This window comes from Tursiops truncatus, chromosome 3, assembly GCF_011762595.2.
Source record: "Tursiops truncatus isolate mTurTru1 chromosome 3, mTurTru1.mat.Y, whole genome shotgun sequence".
NCBI lineage: Eukaryota > Metazoa > Chordata > Mammalia > Artiodactyla > Delphinidae > Tursiops > Tursiops truncatus.
In genome coordinates this window covers 160,297,952-160,317,946 of record NC_047036.1, presented here as the reverse complement: position 1 = coordinate 160,317,946, position 19,995 = coordinate 160,297,952, and the positions used below count along the sequence as shown (strand labels likewise).

The 19,995-nt window shown below is 49.0% G+C and overlaps 1 protein-coding gene across 8 annotated transcripts in view; it reads left to right on the top strand.

The window, feature by feature from the left end:
- SUGP2 (SURP and G-patch domain containing 2) overlaps nt 1-19,731 on the top strand; it is a 31,042-nt gene extending 11,311 nt beyond the window's left edge. For 4 of the 8 annotated variants that reach the window (XM_033854018.2, XM_033854014.2, XM_033854017.2 and 1 more), the window contains exons 5-10: nt 5,250-5,737; nt 6,781-6,892; nt 10,667-11,184; nt 13,027-13,088; nt 16,041-16,177; nt 16,815-19,731. In XM_033854018.2, coding sequence (XP_033709909.1) covers nt 5,250-5,737; nt 6,781-6,892; nt 10,667-11,184; nt 13,027-13,088; nt 16,041-16,177; nt 16,815-16,935 — 1,438 coding nt within the window. In that variant the 3' untranslated portion in view covers nt 16,936-19,731. The remainder of the gene's footprint in view (nt 1-5,249; nt 5,738-6,780; nt 6,893-10,666; nt 11,185-13,026; nt 13,089-16,040; nt 16,178-16,814) is intronic. The other 4 variants (XR_004526006.2, XR_004526005.2, XM_033854016.2 and 1 more) reach the window with 4 other exon arrangements.
- The last annotated feature ends 264 nt before the right edge of the window (nt 19,732-19,995 follow it).

The following is a 19,995-nucleotide window of genomic DNA, read 5'->3' as shown; positions in this document are numbered from 1 at the left end:
GTAAACATTTCAGATGGCTGTGTTTACCGGTTCGCAGAGTAGGTGATCAGTTTATCTAGCCATTCCTCTCTTGTTGGATTTTTAGAATATTTTTGATTGTACACTATTTTTAATTTTTTCTGTGAATAGCTTAATGTGTCACATTTCTGTGTGTGTTTAGGATTATCTCTAGATTAGATTGCTGGAAGTGGAAAGGTTTTATACTTCGTTAACTTTTTAAAAAATGATCAGAGTGGCATATGCCCTTTGTAAAAATAGAGAAAAGTAAAAAGGCAAAGATGGAGTTACTCAGAGCTCTCCCACTTTTCCCCCACAGTGTGTGCTCTGTAGTTGTGTCCTGTGTTTTAAACTTAACATAATTGTCCTTATTATCAATGAACGCATACTATTCCTTCTTACACAGTATACTACACTCAACCATTGCCCATTGGTGGATTCTTAGATTCTAATAACGTTATGATGAATGTTGTCTTGCTTTTATTTATGTCTACATTTCTGGCAGTTTATTACGGTAGTATCTGGGAGTAAAATTGCTAGTTTAAAAAGAAAGCTCATGTTAGAGGCTTTTGATCTGTGTCAGTGTTTCTCAACTGCAGCATTATTATTATTATTATTATTTTTAAAGAAGATGTTGGGGGTAGGAGTTTATTAATTAATTAATTTATTTTTGCTGTGTTGGGTCTTTGTTTCTGTGCTTTGTTTTTGTGTTTCTCTAGTTGTGGCAAGCGGGGGCCACTCTTCATCGCAGCGCGCGGGCCTCTCACTATCACGGCCTCTCTTGTTGCAGAGCACAGGCTCCAGACGCGCAGGCTCAGTAGTTGTGGCTCATGGGCCTAGTTGCTCCGTGGCATGTGGGGTCCTCCCAGACCAGGGCTCGAACCCGTGTCCCCTGCATTAGCAGGCAGATTCTCAACCACTGCACCACTAGGGAAGCCCAACTGCAGCATTATTGATGTTTGAGGCTGGATAATTCTCTGCAGGGGGACTGTCCTGGGCATCCTTGGCCTCCACTCACTGGTGCCAGTAGAAGCCTCCATCCCAGCCAAAAATACCTTCAGACATTGCTCAGTGTCCCCTGGGGGACAGAGTTGTCCCTGGTGGAGACCACTGATCTTTATCATCAGGTTATTTTCCGTGATTGACACCCTCACTGCCACTCCGTACATGTGCCATGCCCTCACATGAGTGTTTTTGACTTAAAGATAATTTCATAGGGTGATGTTTTACCTTATATGCTTTTGTTTTATGTGTTTGCTCATAGGATTTCTAGTTGTAGTTCCTCTTTTTTGAGTGATCTGTTCAGGTCTGGTATAGTCAATGTTGTATCCATACCAAGCTCTCTATTCTTGCTGTTGTAATTTCTAAAGATGCTTGAAAGGTGTAAATTTCTGTGTAATGGCACCAGGGCTTTGGTCCTAACCAGCATGATTTTTCAGGAGAAGAGTTGGAACTTGTTATGGTTTTATTTTTACAGAATTTTTTTTTTTTTCTGGCTGCACTGGGTCTGTGTTGCTGCACTCGGTCTTTCTCTAGTTGTGGTGAGCGGGGCTACTCTTTGTTGTGGTGCGTGGTCTTCTCATTGCGGTGGCTTCTCTTGTTGTAGAGCACGGGCTCTAGGTGCGTGGGCTTCAGTAGTTGCAGCATGCAGGCCCTAAAGCGCGCAGGCTTCAGTAGTTGCAGTGCTTGGGCTCAGAAGTTGGGACTCATGGGCTCTGGCGCGCATGCTCAGTAGTCGTGGCGCACGGGCTTAGATGCTCCACGGCATGTGGGATCTTCCCAGACCAGGGCTCGAACCCATGTTCCCTGCATTGGCAGGTGGATTCTTAACCACTGAGCCACCAGGGAAATCCTTTACAGAATTCTTGAATTCATCAAGATTATGTTCCTGTGTTGAATAAGATAGGCATGTAACTTAAAAGGTAAAAAAAAAAAAAAGAAAAGAAAAGAAACCCAGTAACCTAATTGCCCCAGTATCATTTATTGAATACTTTTTATTTAGCAAGTACTTTTGCTTTCTGTGCACTTGGTACCGTTCTAAGCACTTTACTGCTTTAAGCATTAGCTGGCCGAACCCTCATAAACAACCTTTTGAGGTAGGTATGTTGTCATCCTGATTTTACAGACAGAAAAGTTGAGGCTCTAAAGAGACCTCTTGCCTCAAGGAGGCACAGCTAGGAAAAGACAGAGCTGAGGTTCACATTCTGGCTCTGTGGTCTCAACCAATGCTCATACTGAAGGAAGGAGGCTAGATCCTCTGGGTAAGATCCTCTGGGTAAGATGTCATCTAGACTTGGAAGACCCAGGGGCAATTTCCAGGTGATTGCCGAGGTGATTGGGCTGGAGGGAAGGGGGACCCTGAGAGGACTAGGAGCATGCCTCTCTGCTGCATGACCGCTCCGCACTACCCATCAGGTTCATGATCTCTGACAGTCAGGGGTGGCGGACGGAAGCATAGCCAGAGCTGGGTGTATGTGTGGCGGTGGGAGGGGGTTCCAAATCAGAAATGAGCATTGAGCTATAAACCAAGTATTTGAGGGAAACTGGCAGCATGAAGGAGGGCCACCCAACCCAGCAGATCTGGCACCTAAGAAGTTACTATAAGGAAAAGAAGATTGTCTACAAGTACATGTGTGTAATTAATAGTCTTGGGTGGATAATAGCATATTGTATCCATGAAATAGGAACTGCTTGTTATGGAAAAGAACCAATTAAGGATCTTGGAATTGACAAATGTGATTGTTGAAATGATCTCAGTGGTCGGCTGATAGAATTGACCTGGATGAAGAACAGATTAGGGAGCTGGACTCAGAGACGTGATCACCTGTGACTTCCTTCAGAAAGAATCATCCAGAGACTGTAAGAAGAAAGAGTGTGCAAAAAACAGTGTTAAAGAACTAGTAAACTTAGGTTTTTGGTGTGTATATTTGAATTCTTAAGTTAAAGTAGTACTTTACCAAATGTGATTTACCAAAAAAATGAAGTAAACACAAACGGCAAAATGTTTCTGCCATGGTATCGATGGCAGAAACCATGGCTGTGTCTATGTGGCATGCAGGATCTTAGTTCCCTGACCAGGGATTGAACCCATGCCCCCTACAGTGGAAGTGCAGAGTCTTAACCACTGGGCGGCCAGGGAAGTTCCCAGTTCCACTCCTTGGAGACAGTCGCTTTTAGTTCATTAAACTACTTTTAACAGTTACTTCTGTATCTCTAGAGATGATAAGCCTATGTTGCTCTTTTTTTTGTTTGTTTGTTTTTTATGACCACACTGCAGGTCTCGTGGGATCTTAGTTCCCCAACCAGGGATCGAACCCAGGCCCCGAAAGTGAAAGCACCGAGTCCTAACCACTGGACCACCAGGGAATTCCCCAAAGCATTTTCCTTATAATGAAAAGTGTATATATAATTCAAGCCTCACAGCAACATGATGAAGTAGCTTATTATTATCATCTGTCTCATCTTACAGATGGAGAAACTGAGGCACAGAAAGATTCAGTAAATCTCACAGCTAATAAGTGTTTACACTGGGATTTGAACCGTGCAGGCTAGCTTAGGAGTATTCTATGCTCTTGATGTTACACTCCACTAGAACTAAGGGAGATGGGTTTGTGACATGTCCTCACACTGCATGCACCTGGCATTAGAACCGACCAAGGGAAAGGGACTTACATCTTGGGGATCCAGGTCACCTGGGCACTGACTCCACTTTCTGCCCTGGATGAGGGGCTGCGTTTGACTTGAGAACTGGAGCTTCTGTTTTGGTCAACCTTCCCTTATGTGGCAACCCTTGCTTGTTAGGATGCAATCTTGCAGGATGCTGCTGTTGGCCCGGCAGAGTGTCCAGGGCAGCAGAGGAACCAGCACACAGGCTCTTTCCTCAGATCCAGCCAGACCTTGACTGTGCAGTGAGCATCAACAGGAGCTTCATATGGAGCTGCCCACCAGGGACATGCCACATCACACGGTGCTGCCAGCATCCTGCTGTGCACTGCCACCTCACAGCCAATCAGCTTCTGTTATTGGTAATTGGGAATCTCATCTAATATATGATCTCAACTTCAGGCGTCCAAAAGCCGCATGAAATATTGCTATACTCACCAAACAGTACTCGTTCTTTAACACAAACTGAGATTGAACGTTCACAAAAAACTTGTTATGAATGAGGTTGTGTAGAAAATTACAGAATATCCCAGGAAAGGGAAGTCACGTGCGCCACATTGTGCAATGCATAGAAGTTGAAACCAGCAACAGCCAAAATAAAACAGGCTTCTGAATAACTTTTATATGAAAGAGAATTAGAATTGGAATTAGAAACTCTTCAGAGGGAGTAGCGGGGAGAGCATTGCATATAGAATGCATCTGTAACAGCGGTTGGGAGAAAGGTGCGACCTTGTGTGTGTATCAGAAATAGAGTGAAGGTAAGCATTCAATTCATGAAGCAAGAAGGAAATGGTGCAAAAAGCCCAGAGACTACAAGGAAAGGGTTAATAGAGATGAAAGAAAGTGCTAATGAAATGGTCAACAAAGTAAATAATGTGACCTTCCCCTTCTAATCCAGTCATTCCTCTTTCTAACCCGTTCCTTGAGCAAATCCTTAAGTTTGCTTTATATTCTTTCAACCTATGTGAAAAAAACAAATATATGTGGATTTCATGTACACAAAGCAGTTTCATATGGTATGTATCAATGTTGGTCTTCTCTAGTTTGCTCTCCGTGGGCTGTATTACGGATCTCTTTCTATGTTAGTACATGTAACTCAAACTCCTCTTTTCTGTACTGTTCTCATTATGACTCTGGCACGTGATTTCACAGCGGTGGCACACTCAGTGCCTTAATGATGTAGTTAAAAGGTCGCTGAGTGCTCACCATTTGAAGGGCGTCATCTCCTGAAAGTGATGTCCAGGAGCAACACCTGCCACTTCCTGACAGCAGAGAGCTTCCATGGTTTCAGGGTAACTGGTTTGTATTGTGAGGCCACCAGGAGCTGGGAGCTCCTTCATGGCTGCTGATGATGGAAATTGAGGAGGAATCGACCAGTGTTCGGTCAGAGCTCCTGGTCACCCTGTGGTCACTCTGAGCAGGACAGATGGCCAGGGCCCAGCGCTGGGTTCTTGGTGGAGCTGGGCGGAGCCTCTCCAACAGCAGGGAGGCCACTAAGTAGAAAGGGTTTGCAGAAGTGTATTTACAGCGACAATTTGGTCATGCTGGTGTATTCACAAATGTCCTGCTATTCCTGTTTTGTTATACAGGTTTTTATCTGATGACAGTAGTCTGGAGTATAAATATTATAAGCTGAAGCTGGCAGAAATGCAGCGGATGAGCCAGAACTTGCCAGGAGCAGATCAGAAGCCGATGGCAGCAGAGTGTGCAGTCCGGGCCATGCTATATTCCCGGGCGGTCCGGAGCCTCAAGAAGAGGCTCCTACCAGGGCGGCGGCGGGGGATGCTTCGAGCTCAAGGACCCCGGGGCTGTAAAGTGAGGAGAGCGACCACCGGGACCCAGACCCTCCTCTCCTCAGGCACCAGGCTGAAACACCATGGCCGGCAGGCTCCAGGCTCCTTGCAGGGAAAGCCGCCTCAACCAGATGGCAATGATGTTGCCAAGGACTGCCCGCCAGACCCAGCCGGACCCTCTCCTCGGGACCCCAGCCCAGAAGCCTCAGGCCCATCCTCCAAGCCAGCAGGAGTGGATGTCTCCGAAGCCCCTCAGACCTCTTCTCCCTGCCTGTCTACTGATGGTGAGTGCTCACTTCTGTCCCCCTCCTCTGGGCCCCAATGCTCATCTATCCCCAGGGCTCTCTGCAGAGACAGGTGGCTTCAGTGGGCTGGGCTGGGCAGCAGGCAGCAGCGAAAGGGACCTGGCCAGGATGGCACACACACAGGCACTGTCTCTCCTCTTGCTTCCTCAAGGGGCTGGCCCTAGACTCCTGCTGCACCCTTCCTCTTATCCTGAGTGTGGAGCTGACACGAGGTGCTGCCTGGTGACTCTGTGCTTCCCTGCAAGGTCCTTCTGCTGGCCAGCAGGGTGTGCCACGTGCCCGTGCTTAGGGCTTTGAGCTCCTTGATCCATTTCTCTCTATTCTTGCCCGTTATATGTTCCATAAGGCTGCCCGTGTTCTCATTCTGCTTCCTCTTCCCTGCTAAGGTCTCTGTGTTTCCTTCGTTAGAGTTAGTTGACCAGCAGTTTCTTTTGTTTCTCCCAGCCATTACCTTCTCCTACTGCAACAGGCCTGCCCTCTGGCCAGTGCTTCCCACTCAGCACTAGGTGGGAATGGAGAGGGAAAAAATCTACACAACTGCTACATTTCTCTAGCTGTTGCTACATAACAAGCCAGTCCAAACTGTGGCTTCAAACAGGAGGCATCCAGTGTTGCTTCAAGTCAGCTGGGCTGGGCCTGCAAACTGTCTGCAGGCAGCGGCCAGTTGTCTGGAACTGTCAGCTGAGATGATAGGGGTAGTGGGCTACATGCCTGTCACCCACCAGCAGTTCACCTGACAGTCGGGTTTGGCCATCCAGGAGAGGCAGAGGAGGTGCTTGAGCCCTCTGAGGCCTGGACTCCACATTTCTGTCACATTCGTAGCCAGCAAGAGTTCCAGGGCCAGCCCCAATTCAAGGGGAAAAAAGAGAGTCCACCTCTGCTGGACAGAGCTGCAGAGTCACATGGCAAAGGGCAAGGGTACAGTGAGGGGCCGTCTTTGTAATCAGTCTCCACAACCCCACGATGTTCACATGGGAATTGGCATCTCAGAACCAATACATGACAGTTGCTTTATTTTGTAGTTGATACGAAGACAATGGAGACTGCAGAGAAACTGGCCAAATTTGTTGCTCAGGTGGGACCAGAGATTGAACAATTCAGCATAGAAAACAGCATTGACAACCCTGACCTTTGGTATGTACCCATCACACCCCTTTAATCTGAGGCCATGAGTGTCCTGAGAGCCCACAGGAGTTCACCCCATGAGTGTCCTGAGAGCCCACAGGGGATCGCCGCGGGATAAATCACGACTTCACTTCTGCTGAGCTCAGGGCTGTTAGGGAGCATCTGTTTTGGGTTGTTGGGAGACCTGCCCTCATCTGGGGCATCAGGAAAAGCCTCCCCTGGAGGGAAGTTTAAGCTGGATCTGAAGGTTCAATGGGCGTTGGCCAGGGGAAGGGGGAGGGAATGCCCTGGCCGAGGGACTTATAGTTTCCCCGGGACCTTTGCAGAGGCAAAGAGGAGAGTGTGTCCTCGCCCATGAGTCTGAGGAGGAGGAGGGCACTGTCCTTGGTCATGCTGGCTACTCTGGGCAGGATGAGAATGTGCTGCTCATGTAGCATGTTGGTGGGTTTTGGTCCAGATGTAAGCAGCAAGCACTTCCACTCAGTGATGGCGTGGCACCCTTGTGCCAGGAGGGGGCACCATTTTCCTCCCCATTCTTCAGATGGCGTAATCATTCAACACTACACAGCCCAGAGGCCACAGAACCAGAGCCCCACTCTGCCTGCGGGGTGCGGGTTCTCCTTCAGGGAGAGGCTGCCTGAGGGCCATGTGTTCCCAGTACCGAGCCGTAACCCGGCTGGGCTCCCCTTGGAGTGTGGGGTTCCTACGCTGTGTGGATTGTGTCCTATTGCCAGCTAGGGGTTCTGGGGGCTCACCCTGCTCCCAACATGCTAGAGAGTCGTGCCTCAGCTTAGTTAAGAATACAGTTAAAAACTTTACATTTCCTGGAGCATTTCTGGGACCCAGTAGTGGCTAAGCGCATACTTCTAGTTTGGCCTTACACACAATCTCTTTGTGTTTGTGGTGAGAATTTTTGGGTATCTTCCAGAAGGGGATTGTTGAATCATAGTTCAATGCAAACTAAGTTTTGTTAGTGCGAATTCCCCTCCCTGAGGGCCACTCTCCTAGGAGTGTCATGAGTGCCTGTCCCCACCCCCCACCTTTTGGCATGCCTTTGAGCCAGTGGGATTGGTGAGGAATTTCTAATTTTCTCAGTGAAGTTTTAGTTTGCATTTTTCTTATGAGTGAAATTGAACCTCTTTTCATAAACTTGTGTCCTTTGAATATCTTTCTGTAAACTGTTCATATCATTTGCCCTTTTTTTTAAAAAAAGTTTTGTTGAGGTATAATTGACATGCCATAAACTGCACATATTTGTCTAATAAGTTTTTTTATTAATTAATTTATTTTTGACTGCATTGGGTCTTTGTTGCTGCGCACGGGCTTTCTCTAGTTGCAGTGAGCAGGGGCTACTCTTCCTTGCGGAGCGCGGATTTCTCATTGTGGTGGCTTCTCTTGTTGCAGAGCATGGGCTCTAGGTGCACAGGCTGCAGTAGTTGTGGCACATGGGCTCAGTAGTTGTGGTGTGCAGGCTCAGTAGTTGTGGCACACGGGCTTGGTTGCTCTGCAGCATGTGGGATCTTCCCGGACCAGGGCTCAAACCCTGAATTGGCAGGAGGATTCTTAACCACTGCGCCACCAGGGAAGTCCCTGTCTAATAAGTTTTAATGCGTGTTTACACTCATGCAGCCGTCACCAACATCAAGATGATGAACAGATCCATGACTCAAAAGTTTCCTTGTGCCCTTTGTCATCCCTTCCTGCAGGCAGCTGCTGATCAGGGTTCTCTCACTGTAAATAGTTTGCATTTTCTATAATTTTGTGTAAATGCAGTTTGTTTTCTCCTTTTGTCTGGCTTCTTACTCCACATAGTTATTAGGGTTCATCCATGTTGTGTGTATCCATAGTTCATTCCTGTTTATTGCTGAGTGTATCGCATTGTATGGCTGGATCACAGTTATTTACCCATTCAGCTGTTGATGGCATTGAGATGTTTCCATTCAGGGACAATTTCAGATAAACCTTCTGTGAGCAGTCATGTACAAGGTCTGCTTTTATTTCTCTCCAGTAAAATACTGAGGCAGAGAAAGACTGGCTCACATGGTGGGTCTGTGTTTAACTTTTGAAGAAACTTCCAGACAGTCTTTCTAAGTGGTGGCACAGTTTTGCATTTCCAGCAGCTTGGGTGAGAGTTCTGGTTCCTCCCCATCTTCACCAGCACTTGATAGTGTCAGTCTTCTTCATGTTAGCCCTCTTGGTGCGGGGGAGGGGTGGTTTTCATTTGTGTTTCTCTGAGGACTAACAGTGCTGAGCATCTTTGCATGTGCTTATGTATTTTTTTAGTGAAGTGTCTGCTCGGATCTTTGGCCTATTGTTTTATTGGGTCGTTTATTTACTTATTAATGAATTTTGAGAGTTTGTTATGTATTCTTGATACAAGTTATTTGTCAAGTGTGTGGTTTGCAGATAATTTCTCCCAGTCTGTGACTTGTTTTCTCATTCTAGCAGTGTCTTTTGGAGGGCAGAAGTTCTTAATCTTTGCCCTTTTCTCAATTGGGATTTTTGGATTTATTCTTTCTAGTTTCTCTGACCTTTTACCTGTAATGTAATTGTATCTATTTCCTTCATAGTTGGATATTTTTCACTTTACTTATGGTATGTTCTGCAGTGCAGAAACGTTTGATCTAGTAAAATTTCTGTTTTATCTCGTTGCACCTGGATACAGAGTTACAGTTAGAAAGAATCTCCCTACACTCAGATTATAAAGACATTTATGTATTTTCTTCTACAACTTGTATGGCTTGGTTTTTACATTTAGATCTCTGATCGGTGTGGGGTTATTCAGGAGCAGAGAGAACAGCATAGATCCAATTTAAATATTTTTGTAAAAAGCCGCCCAGTTGTCCCAACACCATTTGTTGAAAAGACTGTTCTTTTTCACAGTGATTTGAGAGGCCACCTTCATCAGATACTGTGTTTCTGGCCGTCCTCTTGGTCTGTCTGTCCATAGACAAGTACCACACTGTTTTAACTATAGAGGCTTAACACACCTTGTAATACCTGGTGGAACTGAGCCCCTTGTTGATCTTGTTCAGGGGTTTCCTAGATAGTCTTACATACTCATGTTTCTATATGAACTTAAGAATCAGATCCAGAAAAAAATGATGCTTTTACTTTTATACGTTAATATTTAATTAAGGGAGAATTGACTTCATTATGAGCCTGAGTTGTCCTGTCCAAGAACAAGGGCTGTCTTTCCTTTGGCCCAAGTAAATTTTGTGTGTTTTCGGTTTCTCACACCAGCCGCAGCTCCAAGCTGTGGCTGGGGCCATTGGACTCGGAGGCTCAGAGAGGCCTTTTTGCCAGCATGTTCACACAGCTTTGCTGCAGGACATGAGGCAGGAGGTGACACACCTCTCTCCATCTCATGGCTGGAGTATGGGAGGAACCAGAGAGTCACAGTGAGCACACCCAGGCCCAGAGTGGCCGGTGACGTAATCAGAAAGAGATGAGGTAAGGCCCAGTTTGGATCTCCTGGCTGTAGTGTTAGAGCTCGTTCTAGCACGTTCTCTGGTCGTCCCTGCATACCTTGTTCCTCCAGCTCCCTCCCCGAGAAAGCAATAAGGCCTCTTATGTTCTGGCTACTTCGTTAAATTACTAGTACTCTACAAGCTTTCTATCTCATTGTAAAGCTGCCCATCAACCACAGCTGGTGGAAAGAGGTCATGTGTTCGCTTCTTTGTCCCACCCCCAGCTTTGTCAAGTCCATTTGGACAGTTTCAGAAAATACGAATGTTTATAGAGAACCCTCTGGTTAACCAATGTATTTCATCTTTATCCCAGGTTTCTACATGACCAAAACAGTTCAGCTTTCAAATTCTATCGAAAGAAAGTATTTGAACTGTGCCCATCGATTTGCTTTACGTCATCTCCTCTGAACCTTCCTGCCAGCAAGAGCACCGATTCTCAGGAGAGCCCCCTGGAGCCCATGGAGGGGGAAGGAGAGTTTGAGGATGAGCCCTCTCAGCACAAGGCTGAGCTGGAGAGCCCAGAGGTGATGCCTGAGGAAGACGAGGACGAGGAGGAAGATGAGGAGGACGAGGAAGGGAGTGAGGAGGCCCCCACTCCTGGAGGGGCCTCCAGGCCGGCAGGAGGGTCGACCAAGTCTGAGGGCTCGGAGGGCAGCCCCCCAGCTGATGGCCTCCTGAGTGGGGTGACCGAGGATGGCCCGGCTGGTGCGCCTGCCCTGTCACAGTCCTCCTCAGGGGCCTGCTTCCCCCGGAAGAGAGTCAGCAGCAAGTCGCTGAAGGTCGGCATGATTCCGGCTCCCAAGAGGCTGTGTCTCATCCAGGAGCCCAAAGGTAAGTGCCTGGCTATTGACACAGTGCCCCCAGCACGGTCTTCTGTTTAACACCTGAGGAGGAGTCATGGTGCTCGGTTGTGGGCCATGAAAAATTGTGGAGATGTTGTCTGACTGTTTTGAAGAATTTACCTGGCCCTCAGCCCAAGTTCAGGTGCAAGATGACCAGCTGGCCCCCGTCACCCTTTCCGCCTCTGATTACTCCAGCTAACTTGGACATTACCTTCCAGAACACTCCCAGGGCCAACACAACATGGGGTTCTTCGGTCTTATGTTTTTAACCTAAAATAGTCCTATTGGTTTTGCACGCAGTCCAAAATGTTCATGAGAAACTGACGTTTCCAGTTGGTCTGAGGTTGGCACTCTAAGGAGATGCTGCGTTTGGCTTCTAGCACCCCACATGCTGCTTGTTATTTTCCATTATTGCTCAGCTTCCAACAGGGGAGTCCTGGCTGTGGAAGGAATGGGCCTGGGTCATCTTGGCTGTTTCCTGCCTGTGATCTTGAGGCGTGCCCAGCTTTCTGAGTGCCTCCATCTCCCCAAAGACCCCAGAACTGTGATGACTGCTTGGTGACGATGAGGCAGGAGGACACGGACAGGGATCAGTCTTGGGCAGCAGTTAGTGGGAGCTGTGCAATCCATGCTCTGCCAGCCTTGGCCATGGAAGGCCATCTCCTTCCTGCCTGTGGGGAGGGTCAAGTTTCTTGAGGTACAATTTACCAGCAGTAAAGGTGCACCCTTTTCAAGTGGACAGTTCACGGAGTTTTGGCAAAGGTGTATAGGCATGAGCCCCCCAGTACAGCCGAGCTGGAGCTCGTCCCAGAAGTGTCTCTGTGTCCCTCTGCAGTTTTCTCCTCTACCCAGCCCAGGCAACCACAGACCATCTTCTGGCCTTGTGGTTTTGCCTTTTCTAGGCTGTCAGTAGGCGAATCACATCATGTCCCGCCTTTTGTTGGGCTGCTCACTGCCCACCCAGGTTTCCACACAGCCGGGCCTGTGTGGGGCTGATGCTGCGATGCTTGTGTGGCAGGTGGTTTTGGTGAACAGGGCTCCATTGTGTGCGGAGAGCCTGTGTGTTCTACATTATTGAGACCATCATATTCACACCCAGCAGTGTCAGTATAGTTTCTCCTGCTAAAGGAACAGTTCTCGTGGTTTGTGTTTGGAAACCTTGGTGTTGCAATGGATTTCTAACTGTTCTACTAAACTCTTATGTCCTTCAGAACTTATCAGAGTATGGTAGCACATCAGAATGCTTGTTAAGATGGCTTTTATGGGGGGAAAGTGGAATTCTTTCTACTTTAGAAGCTCTCAGTTATTTTGATAGGGTGGTTGATGAGATAGTACCAGACCTGCTGATCTCTCCTTTGTCAAATATAATAATAACAATAATAATAACGTGATGTGGTGCTGTGTATGAGAAGCATGGTTGTTTTTACTAGAAAGTTCTGAGTGGACTTTACTTCTCTATCTATGGAACAGTCACAGGGACATGAGGAGGGCACAGTGTTGCAAATAGCTCATTTGTTGAAGCAAAATGTATTCCTACGGTCATGGAAAATGACCCACGTGTCAAATCCTTCGTCATAAACGTGGGAATCATGCTTAGGTAGACTCTCCCATAGCAAGGCAGCCCTCAGTTGAGCCTCTGTTCTGCCTCTGCACTCCGTGGGTCACAAGATTCCTGAGAGGAGTCAGGGCCAAATGGCTGGCCCTGTGGTGCAGCTCCTAGCCACCTTCTGTCCGCAGAGGGGCTATAAGCCAAAACTGCAGCACCCTCATCCTCTAAATAATTTGGGGAAAGTACATATATGTGTATATATACATTTCTTTTGTCTTCCAGTTCACGAACCAGTTCGAATTGCCTATGACAGGCCTCGGGGTCGTCCCGTGACCAAGAAGAAGGTGAGTGTGGCTGTGAGTCCTCACGTGTGACGTAGTCAGAGTTTGCCAGAGTTCCAAAGGGCACTGGCGTGACTAAGCTATACTCATACTTCAGGCCAGGTGTCAGCATACAAAGCACAACACACAGCCTTTTCTCTCCCGGGACTTCTTAAAAGTGTTTTGCATTGCCCAAAACCACAAGAGGGAGTAATTAGTCTACTTAACGGATGTATGAGGCCTGATATGTGCAATGGATTGGAGAGATGAACAAGATAATGTCTCAGCCAATGAGAAGTTCAGATTTAGTAGACTATAATTGTGGTTAAAAGTGTGCTACTTTGCTAGTAAGCCGAGCGCATGTGCGTACGCATGTGTGTTTATTAACTGGTCAGCACCTCTTGTGCTCCCAGCTCCATCTGCCCACCTAGAGGCAGCCATGAGCGGGGCTGGCAGCAATAGAAATGTGCAGGACCGGGAATGGTGGGTGCTGTGGGTGCAGAGAAGCAGGTCAAAGGGAGGCAAGCAATAAGGTGGGTTGGGGGCACCCTTTAAGCAGGGAGGCCTAGGAGAAGCCCCAAATCAGTCACAGGTCAGCAGGGAGCCCTTTGTGCCTAGAATGGAGTGATGGGGTGAGGAAGTAGAGGTGGCAAGCACCCAGGTCACATAGGGCTTGTCGATGGATGTCAGCACTGTGGCCCTTTCTCTGGGAGAGGCATTGGAGAACCACGGTGGGGATTTGGGTGGAAGACATGGCCACTATGGCAGCTGTGTTGAGAGCAGCCTGTGGGGTGGGGGGCGAGGCAGAGCCGGGGGTCCAGGAGAGGCGAAGGTGGAGTTGGTGGGACTTGCTCATGGATTGGATGTGGAACAGAGAAAGCCAAGAGCCCAGGGTGACTCCAGGGTTGTCAGCCTGGACAGTTAAGAGAATGGAGCTGCCATTGACTGAAATGGGGAGCCCCTGTGGGAGCGGGTCATTGGAAGAAGACGGGGGCACACTCCAGACAGCTGGGCTGACACATGTCGGGGCAGGTGAGGCTACACAAGCTCACCTGGGATACATGTGGGGACATCACAGGTCTCTAGAGGTCAGGGAGGTGAGTGGGGAACCAGGCGAGGTCTCTGCTGGTGTCAGGGGATGAGCAAAGCCCAAGTTGTGGCTCAGACCTGTTCTGAGTGCATTGCATCAATATCAATGGCCAAATGAAGCATCAGTGTGACCCCAGTTACAGCTGAGAGCAGGGACCTTCCTGTACCCGAAGCTTATGGTCTTAACAGCTGTGTTGGGTTTTAAGCTGACCCAGCACCCGGGTACCCATCTGGTGGCCTGGGTGAGGCACAGCCTGGTGAGAAGGCAGCCTTTTCAGGCTCAGCCTGGCCATCTAATCTTGGCATGTGAATCCTGAGGTTTTGTACATCTGTAAAGTGGGGCAGTTGCACCTATCCTGCAGGTAGGAGATACCTTGAGGATTAAATGAAATGTATGTTAACCCGGTGTGCAGCCAGCTGGTGTCCTGCAAACATGGGTCTCTCTTTGGGGTGACTGCAGGCAGGGAGGAGGTCTCCCCTACAGCTCTCTGTGCACACCTCAGCCTGGCCTATGGTGCATGGCTTTGCTCCAGCCCCAGGAAACCAGGCAGGGTGATTCTTAGACACAGTTGAACACTCACAAAGATCTGTCCAGCTGAGTGGGCCCCTGTTCCTCCTGTTGCTCCCACCTGAACAGCTTTCCCGAAGGGGGATGCAAGCCTGCCATTTGGGGACCAGTGGCCAGCCTTCCCTCTGCCTTCCCCATCCTCTTCCCCTCCCCACTTGTCCCCTACTCAGACCCTCTCCACTACTCCCAGCTGCCTTGATCAGGATAGAGGAACCTTCTCCCTGGGAGCATGTGAGGCCCTGGGGACAGGCTGTGTTCAGTGTTTAGTAAACGGATTAAAGAAATTGGCTCAGGCGGCAGGGACTCTGAGCCCCCAGCTGCCCAGCGGTTCCAGCACACTGTGGGTGCTAATGAATATTCATGAGTGAATGGAAATCCCCTTTGCTCACACTGGGCAGGCTCCTCCTCCAAAGGCCTCTAGGCTTTTTAATTTGTCTTCCCACAGTCAGCTCTGGAGCCCAGACTTCCTCTAGGGCTTCTTACCTTTCCACCCACAAGGTCTTTCCCAGGCCCCATCCTTCTTCCCAGCTGCACTGGCTCTCAGTGAGGTCTGCTCTGTGCTAGACATGGACCCCAGAGTCCAAGTGAAACCCGGTCCCTGCCCTTGGGGAGCTCTCAGAGCTCCAGACCTGGGAAGGACCAGAAAGACACATAGGTCAGTCAGGTTTGCTGAGTAATGCCTGAGGGCAGCCAGGGAAGCTTCCAGGATAGGGTCACTGCTCAGAGTTTTGGAAGCCCATGGGAATTAATGAAGCAGTGGGAGAGGAGTGGGGGTCAAATAGGGAGGACCCTTTGAGCCGATTTTTCTGTACAGCCTCTCTCCACTGCCTTTCTGGATCCCTCCTGCCTTAGCCCTGCTGCCCCTCTGACTCCTGCACTCCAGGGGCCTTCCTGCCTCAAGTCCTGTGCCCTGTGTCCCTCAGGCTGGGGTATGCCCTTTGGTCATCACAGGGCCACTCTCTTTATCCAGGTCTCCACTCTGGGCTCTTCCTACTCACCCTTTGGCCCCAGGACCCACCATCCCCTCACGAAGTTTAATTCACAGTCTCAGCACTGCAACAAGAGTGGTCATGGTGAAGCCTGAGAGGCTGGTCTGGTGTGGTTCTGTGGGGATACCTCAGGCTGGTGACCTCCAACCTTTAGAGGTCTGAACCCACCCAGGGAATATTGCCAGGACTATGGCTTGATCTTGAGCATCTGTGGAGTCAGTGAGGCATTAGGGGTGTTAGTACTGGACCATGTCCAGGTGTAACGCAGGGCAGACCCTTGCTCCAGGGGCTTTGCTGCACCTCACGTGCCACACTCTTCTCTCTCCTCAGAAACCCCAGGACTTTGATTTCGCCCAGCAGAAACTGACCGACAAGAACCTGGGGTTCCAGATGCTACAGAAGATGGGCTGGAAGGAGGGTCACGGCCTGGGCTCCTGTGGGAAGGGCATCAGGGAGCCTGTCAGTGTGTACGCAGTGGGCGCTGGGGGCCAGGGGTGGGGATGGGCAACCGTGCCTGGGGAGATGAGACTTTCTGTGGGATTCTGGTCCTAAGTCCTTTGACCTGCAGTCTGATCCTTGGTTTCCTTCATGTCGAACATGGGTTATAGCAGATCATTTACATATGCAGGTGTTCATACAGCTCCTTGCTGCACTTGCATAGACTTGGTCCCTGGCATTTGGCCACATTCATTATTATCATAAAAGCTTGAGTGGTAATGCTGGGTAGTTACGCTAAGAGCCACTTCCCTTTTCCAGGAGCCCACATGCAGACTAGCCAGGGTAGAGCACGGCCCAGAGTTTATTAAGCCCCATTAGCAGCCAGCAAGCATTTCAGTTAAAATTGAGCTTAGCACCTGCTGGGGAGGCTTTCTGCCGTAATCAGGGGCTGGTTCTGAGCACACTTCTCAGAAAGTTCGCATGCCTGCACGGGTGAGTATCCCTTGTTCCCCACTGTGAATTGTGTCTCTATTTTCCCCCTCCCTTGCTGTCACTGTTGTGTGTCCCTCATACCTCTGTCCCACTCAGATGACTCAGGCTGTTTTCCATCTCCTGGTGGCCGGGCTCTGGGCTCAGGTGTGGCTAACTCTCCATTTTGCTCCTTAGGGGAACTGCCTCGGAAGGGGAGGGGTTGGGTGCCGACGGGCAGGAGCACAAAGAAGACACGTTTGACGTGTTCCGTCAGAGGATGATGCAGATGTACAGACACAAACGGGCCAACAAATAGGTACGTATGTGAGCTAGTGTGGGGGGCATTCTGCCTAAGCTGATGTTCTGGTACACAGAGAAGCTTCCTCCAGAAAAGTTAGTGTGCCCCACTCCTCAAAACCCAAACATCAAGATATCACTCCCCCTAAAAGATCATAAAATTTTGTGAGGGAAACAAAAGGAGTGTTTGGATGTGGATGTGTCCCACCTCTCACCTTCCAGGCTGAAGGAACGAGCCCAATGCTCGCCAAGCGCCACTGCATGCAGCCCATGGTGCGGCCTCTGCACTGGGCTCCCAGGTGCGACTGTACGTGGCCATCTTGTGGAAACAAGCCACCACGGGAGTGGCCTGGTGTCTTACGAGTGTAAGGGTGACCTGGAAGCTGGTGCTGCAGAGGACGCCACTCTGCCTCATCCCTTTCTGAGGGTCTTCAAATCCTTTTCCTTCTGAGGGGCCTTTGGCCTATAAATATCCTATCTTTCTCCTATCTTTCTCCTCTCCTCTCAGTTTTGAACAAAATCGTTCTCTCCCTGAATAGATGAAAACCATTGGTGAGAAAGATAAGGCTTGAAGCAGCAATTACTCTTAAAACGCCACCTCTGTCCCGGATCTGCCCTGGAACCAGTGCCCAAGTAGGTTTGGTGTGTACACGAAAAACAAACATCTCTGCAGTTTCTGGTGCGGAGGTTCCACCCGCTGGCTTTTCTTTTTCTTAAAAAAAGAACGCACCATTTCCAATCCGCTTTTGCCTTTCACCCTCTTCCAAATGCTTTTGGCAGCAAGTCTTCTCCAAGTCTCCCCTGGTTCCGCTCAGAAGGTGGGGCTGCCCTTGAAAGCACCAGCACCCTTTAAGTGCTCAGGAACCAGCTCCTGTCGGTTTTTCTGTCCTGGGACACATTGCTCTCTAAAAGTGATCTGCTTGCAAACTTGATACCGAAACAGTCACAGATCATATCTTCTCAAATTTAAATAGGGAATATAAATCAGTAATAATGAGGTCTGTGCTTTGGTACCACAGCTGTCGGTTGGAGTGCTGAAGCTCTTTAAACAAGTGGAGGTACTGGATTCGATGAACGTGTTATTTATGGAGTCTCATCTCTTAAATGCATCCCAAGAGACTTGATGAAATTTCAGCAATGTATTCAGCAGCTGTATTCAGAGGGGAGTAATCATTACACCGATGAAACTTTCCCCAAATTTACGTGTCTCTTAGAATCCACAAAGCAAACTAGTTTTTTTTTCTTAAACCACATATGGAGTCTCTCCTACAAAGGGGTGGGAGGTGTAAACTCTTCAAGACTCTTCAGTTTTTGCATGTGTGGCAGTGTAAAGAATTGTTTTATTAGGGCCTTTGTACAGAGCAGAAAGGATCCTCTTGGGGTGGGCTGTGCAGCTGTTTGCTATTTCAAGGCGTATGATTGCCGCCCCTTCCAGCTTCTCGCACTCTGCCTCTTGCAACTACATGCGAAATTCTCAGGCTGTGGGAATCTCTCAGCCCTTCCTCACAAAGCAGCAGTGTTGAAGTTTTAAATACATGCTAAAATCTGGAAAACAGGATCCTGCTGATACTATAAGCTTGGGGGACACAGCAGTGAGTTACCCTGTCAGCCACTTGTATTGGCTGTTATGAAATCCTTGCTTTCTCAAAGCCCGAGACCTCCTGGGCTGTAGTCCCAGGCTCCTCTGGATCTGTCTTGTCTGTCTGGGCCACGCTCACCAGCACAGCGTCACGGGCCTGTGCCAGCATCTCACGTGCCCGCCTGATGTTGCCCTTCTTCATGCCGCGGGTAGTCCCCAGGGCCCTGCTTGCTTCTGGTCACTTTTGTTGCTTTGGCAACTGGCAGATCTTTATGGCCACGGACATGCTGGAGGTTCTTCAGCAGAGTTGAAATAGCCTGCAGGGGTGGTGTGGTTTTGGGGAACCACAGCTATGGGGTTTTTTTCTAATCTTTCCAACAGCCTTCCATGTTGGCTGGGGATCAGGTAAAGGGATAGAACTCTGAGAACAGGGCCTTGATCCCGCGTGGCCTTTCACAGAGCACCCCTTGGTGCTGAGTGAGGTGTGCACCCCCCAGCATGGGTCCTGGCTCTTTTTTCAAGCATCATATTCGCTTTGTCCTAGTATACTCATTCTTGGCTTTCCTCTGCTTTTATTTATAAGTAAAATACTTTAGGAATTCCCAGGGTTTGAGCCCTGTTCCCACAGCCTCCTGCCACTCCTCCTCCTGGGGGTGTCCTGCTTTGAGCTGACACTGTGAGCCTTTGGCAGTCGTCAAAGGGAGCACCTACTTCTTGAGCCTGGAAAGTCCTGTAAGCACTCAGGTGGCGCTTCTGTGGAGTTGGCATTGAGGCAGTGAAGGTGTTGCGTGGGCCGGGGAGGAGCGTGGTGGTGCGTCCCTGTGCCAGCTGTCGGCTGGGGACCAGCGTGCTGGCCCTCTGTGCCCGCCCTTGCCCTCTCCAGCAGAGGCCACTCTGCGGAGAGCACGTGTGAGAGCAAGTGCGATGTGCAGTTGCATAGCCTTGTCAAAGTCACAGTGTCTTTTCTGTCATTCTAGTTCCAGGGTCTCTTCCATGAGGACGACAGGCATCCGGAAAGTGCTAACTCACCACTTTGGGTGCTTACTGTCTCTGCCTTGTTTCCATCACTGGAAATCATATAGAGAAATTTAGCGTTTTTGGTCCTTGGTAAAACCTAGAAGACATTTGTGATGTTACAAAATGGAAGCTTTGGGTTTTGTTTCTTTTTTTTTAATCTAAGAAGTTGTGGATGTTGTTAATCATTTAGCAGTTGAAATAAATGTAGAGGAAACCTAATTTTCCATGGTCTCCGTTGATGTGTTTTTAAATCAGACTGGTTGGGGAACACATGGTAGATGTTGTAGGGCCTATGTGGAGCCAGATCGTAAACACTCCTGCCTCCCAGGCATGCCCTCTGCCTGCGGGGGCCTTTCTGACTGGCTTGCTGCAGCTGGGGAAGCCTAGAGGGTGCCAGAAAGCAGGTAGTGATCAGGGCCAAACATAGTGGGTGGGTCCACTCTGTTTTCTGTAGAGAGGGGGGTTTATTGCTGGGTACAGAAA